Source organism: Salvelinus sp. IW2-2015, linkage group LG14 (genome assembly GCF_002910315.2).
Source record: "Salvelinus sp. IW2-2015 linkage group LG14, ASM291031v2, whole genome shotgun sequence".
Classification (NCBI taxonomy): Eukaryota; Metazoa; Chordata; class Actinopteri; order Salmoniformes; family Salmonidae; genus Salvelinus; species Salvelinus sp. IW2-2015.
The window spans coordinates 15,797,344-15,802,143 of NC_036854.1; the positions used below are offsets into that span (position 1 = coordinate 15,797,344).

A 4,800-nucleotide genomic window follows, 5' to 3' on the forward strand; every position below is an offset into this window, starting at 1 on the left:
AATCCATTCAATATTCTAGACATCTGTTTGGTCAGAGAAAACAACGCAATGCAATAATACTTGTTTTATGGGAGGACGGTATGAAACTGATGCACACTTGTCTTCGACTTTCCCAATGTATCGTCTGCCAATCCCTAGCATCAATGTATATAACATTTTCCTGTCTCGCACACCATGCCCAGACAATATGAAAGCACCGTCCACACCGTCCACCAATGAAATCTCGTGTGGCAGCAAAGGGTTAAAGGAATGTCTGGAAGCTGCTGGGCGGAGTGAAGAGCTGTGATTGGCTGATTAAAAATGACGTAACCGATATGAAAGACCAAAGAACTAGCTAAGAAGGCAGTTGGTAACTTTGGGAAGGGGTTGTTTGGTTGAGCGAGAAGTGTTAAGAGTGACACAAGCTAACTAGCAGAGCAAGGAGTTACCAGAAAGTGCCTGTGGGTATTTAAAACGCGGCAGTGGCCTTGAAACACACAACGGAACATGGTGCAGCAAACAGAACACAGTGAGACGGAGAGTAGCAGAGAAGCTACAGACACTGAGGAGAGCGAACTGATGGCGTGTAGCCCGGTGCCACTGAAATCATTGAAAGCTGACTGGTGCAAGACAGCAACCGGTCACATCAAAAGACCCATGAATGCATTTATGGTGTGGTCGAAAGTCGAGAGGAGAAAGATCATGGAGCAGTCTCCGGACATGCACAACGCGGAAATCTCCAAAAGACTGGGAAAGCGGTGGAAATTGTTGAAGGACAGTGAAAAGATCCCGTTTATCAGGGAAGCCGAGAGACTCCGGCTACAACACATGGCTGACTACCCTGACTACAAGTACCGACCCAAGAAGAAACCAAAGCTCGACAGTTCCACAAAACCAGCCGCGCATTCACCGGAGAAGACTAACAATAAACCTGTAAAAGCTCCGGGTAAGAAATTCGTTAAATTAAAAACTATGAAGGCGGTGACAACGAGACCGTCTCACGACCCTCGTTATGACTATGTTTTCACCAGTTTTACAACTAGCAAATCTGTAAAAATTGAATATTCTGATGAGGATGACGACGAAGAGGACTACGAGGAGGAAGTGTTCTCTCGGATTAAAATGGAAGAGGACGAGGAACCAATACCGTACAACATCGCCAAGGTGCCCGCGAGCCCCACTCTGAGCTCCACTGCAGAGTCTGAGGGCGCGAGCATGTACGAGGAGTCCCGGAATGCGAACGCAGCTCCTAACAGACTGTTCTACAATTTCAAGAACATTACCAAGCAGAACACAATTTGCCCCGCATCACTCTCACCAGCATCTTCATTCAGGTCGGTCTCCACCTCGTCCAGTTCCAGCGAAGACGCCGATGATTTACTGGTTGACTTCAGTTTAAATCTAGCCTCCAGTGCTCACGGAGTGGAGCTGGGGACCTCGAATTCAGGAAATCTGTCTCTTTCCTTGGTGGATAAGGACTTGGACTCTTTCAGTGAGGGCAGCCTTAGCTCTCACTTTGATTTCCCAGACTATTGCACCCCCGAATTGAGCGAAATGATCGCAGGTGATTGGCTTGACGCTAACTTTTCAGATTTGGTGTTTACCTACTAGCTAGGTACAAAAGGAATCATTATCTGGTAGTAGCGGGAACAGTGTTATGTCAGTTTCCTCTCCAGACCTGTCTGCTACCATGTAGGGAAGGAGGGGGTCCTCAATGAACTGAAACAAATTCGTTACAATGCGGTACTATTGCAAAAAAATAAAACGATGACATTAATTTGTCACCATGACTGGTTTTATGGATTTCCCTCGGATCTGCAGTGAAACTGCTCAAATTTAAAAGTGGACCACAGTAGACTCTGACCTATGCATTCCCATCCCACTTGTAACCACTGGTCTGAACACGGCTGGGCTGATCCGAGGCAAAATCTGAGACACTGTTCATTCAGGATGTATAACTTTTCAAAGGTTTTATGATTTTCTGTATTCCACAACTTTGTTTTAATCAGTTCCGATTCCCTCCTGTTATGGAAATACTGTAAGTAGTAGGCTAAATCCGCAGGAAGCAGCATTTTGATACATAACCAACATACCTCATCTTTGGAAAAAATATATATATTTTCTGGCATATTTTTGTACAGTTAAACGAAGGGAATGTTCATACTGTGCTTTCAATTGTTGTTGTTTTTAAATGTTTTTTTCAGGCACTTGTACCCGGTTTCATTTAGCATGCAAGGGTTGAAAAGATGTCACCTTGCATCGACATGCCTTGCAATTATTTTAATCTATGGTATATGTACAGAAGTAGAGCATATTTTGGGTGTTTAATGAGTTCAATTGGAATTTGGGACGGTAGACCTCATTGCTGGTACTAGATTTAAGATTGTACATGTTCTGTAAAATAGTAAAATTAGGAGTTTATGTATATGTGTGAATGGGTCCCAAATAGCAGGTATGAAACTGGATTTTCTTTGTATTATCTTATTGGCACACTCTTTTTTTTCTCTTATTTTGTGCAATATAGGCTACTCTTAAATGGACTGTCCACGTTTTTTTTGTAGCAAATGAAATGCGTTACTTGTCGTCATGCTGAAGTCTGTATCTTGACTAAACTGAATAAATCAGCTGGAACTGATTCAACTGAATGTCCATGTTTTTTAATGGGGACATTATTGATAAAAATATGATTGGATGTTTTAGGGCTTATTTGGCAAGGCCAACTCTTCAGCTTGTTTAAATTACATCAAATAGCCTGTCATTGTCTCATTACTTTTCAGTGTGTGCGTTATTGGCATTTATTGATTACATGCAGTGATTTGTTCAACTTTAGCATTACTTTCTTTTACCCAATACTGCGCAAATGCACCCTCTTCCAATTCTAGGCCTACAGGCTATTGTAGTATATTTTACTTTTACTGTGTTAAGACTGAATTACAAAGGTTATCAGACATCTTACAGGATCTGTGCCTGCTCATGAACAAATAAACTATTTTAAGTGTATTCCCACTTATGGTTTTGCAGGATGTTAAACTTTGCTCCTGATAATATTCAACTACATGAAGCCAAAGAAGTACAGTAGTCATCAAGACTTATTGGTGAGTCCCAACACCTCTCCTGCATTGGTCTGATCTCACCCTGACCAATGGCACCCTATTCACTATATAGTGCACTACTTTTGACCAAAGCCCTATGAGGAGTGGTGTAGGGAATAGGGTCCCATTTGGGACCTGGACAATGTCTTCACTGGTGCTGTAAGATCAATTGTATTCTGAATTAGCGCTCTCTGTCACCTTTAGGAGCAAAGCCCACTTCAAAACATTTAGATAATATGGGTCTAACTTTCACTCTTCCACCACTGTTAATGCTGTACCACTATCACTTGTTTTGAGACAGACAACTGGTAGGCTACAACTTGCATCCACACAGCCATTTAAATAGGTTCATTGGTATCTTTTTTTGGATAGAGGTTTATCAACTCAATCATCTAATATTCCTCACCTAGCTCGTCTCCTGTGGTGATATGTAAACATTGACAGCTATGGTCTGTTTGCTTTTACCAGATAGACAGTGACACCATTCACCCCATAAAGTGTTTGCCTTAATTTGTAAAAGGAATACCGTTGCCTACCAGCTAAGCCACCACGATTTACATTTACCATGACTAGCAGAACAATTCCATCCCCACATACACTCAGCCAAAGTTGTATGTTCATAGAAGCAATTAGTGTGTGTATGGGGTTGTGTGGCTTCCCGTTTATAAATGTAGTACATGATTGCCATATTTTGATGGCATTTTCATCTATGGGGGACTGTAAAGACACAGGACATGCTCCTGTTGGCACCCTATTCCCTATATAGTGCACTACTTTTGAGCAGAGCCCTATAGCTTCTAAACACATTAAAAGTCATGAAAAGATGGAGTTGGTCCAGACAACACTATGATCTTTTGATGGATACAAAAACAGGTAGCAACCGTTTCATAATAGCACAAGACTGACTGCAATGTCAACATGCCGGCGCCAGGCTACTTTACTCACTAGTCATCTCCACTGTGTCACGATATGCATGCATCAGCTCTAGCTCTACCACACGAGGTGTGTGTTATTGCCTTTGGATCAGAGTCCTCTGTGCTGCTTCTCTTATTGACATAAGATGCTCTTCCTGTTGGACGGAGAGAGCAGATGTGTTAACCTGCAGAGCTTCAAAAACGAATAGCCTGAAATCATTAGCAAACACCACACACAGGTAAAAGTCGTCAAGGCTATTACTCTCCTAATGTTGTTTAGAAAATCTACGCTTGGCTTGATTCCAATTTAGTGGAGAGGGGCTAGAGAGTGCTTGTTCAGCCTTGTTGCAAATGTATTACATTATGGACACATTTTTGTTCATGTGATGTATATATTTGCAATTCTACAGCTGTTCTTCATGCTCCCGCAACATTTAGTTCTGCCCCTGTCCTTTATGGCCTGCATACCAAATGGCACCCTATTCCCTATTTAGTGCACTACTTTTGACCTGGGCCCATATAACTCTGGTAAAATGTAGTGCACTACATAAGGAACAGGGTGCCATTTCCGAAACATCCCATTGACTTTGATTTGTCCCACACCAACAGAACATGATGATTTGAAAATATCATTTAATCTTCTTGTGGTGTGGCTGTGGCCGTGTCGTAACAGAATATAGTCTCATGGATGGGATAACGAGTTGATCAATATCTATTATGATCTGTATTATATTCATAATCCAATTCAGTTAGGCCTAACAATACTCTACCAACCGACACTCTGGGATGCCTGAGTTTCAAACCAAGACAAAGAA

The 4,800-nt window shown here is 42.0% G+C and overlaps 1 protein-coding gene across 1 annotated transcript; it reads left to right on the forward strand.

Moving 5' to 3' along the window:
• Positions 1–335: 335 nt before the first annotated feature.
• Positions 336–2,614, forward strand: LOC111973099 (transcription factor Sox-11-like). Its single transcript, XM_024000317.3, has one exon. The coding sequence runs from the start codon at positions 487–489 to the stop codon at positions 1,588–1,590; it is 1,104 nt and encodes a 367-aa protein (XP_023856085.1). The 5' UTR covers positions 336–486; the 3' UTR covers positions 1,591–2,614.
• Positions 2,615–4,800: the final 2,186 nt, after the last annotated feature.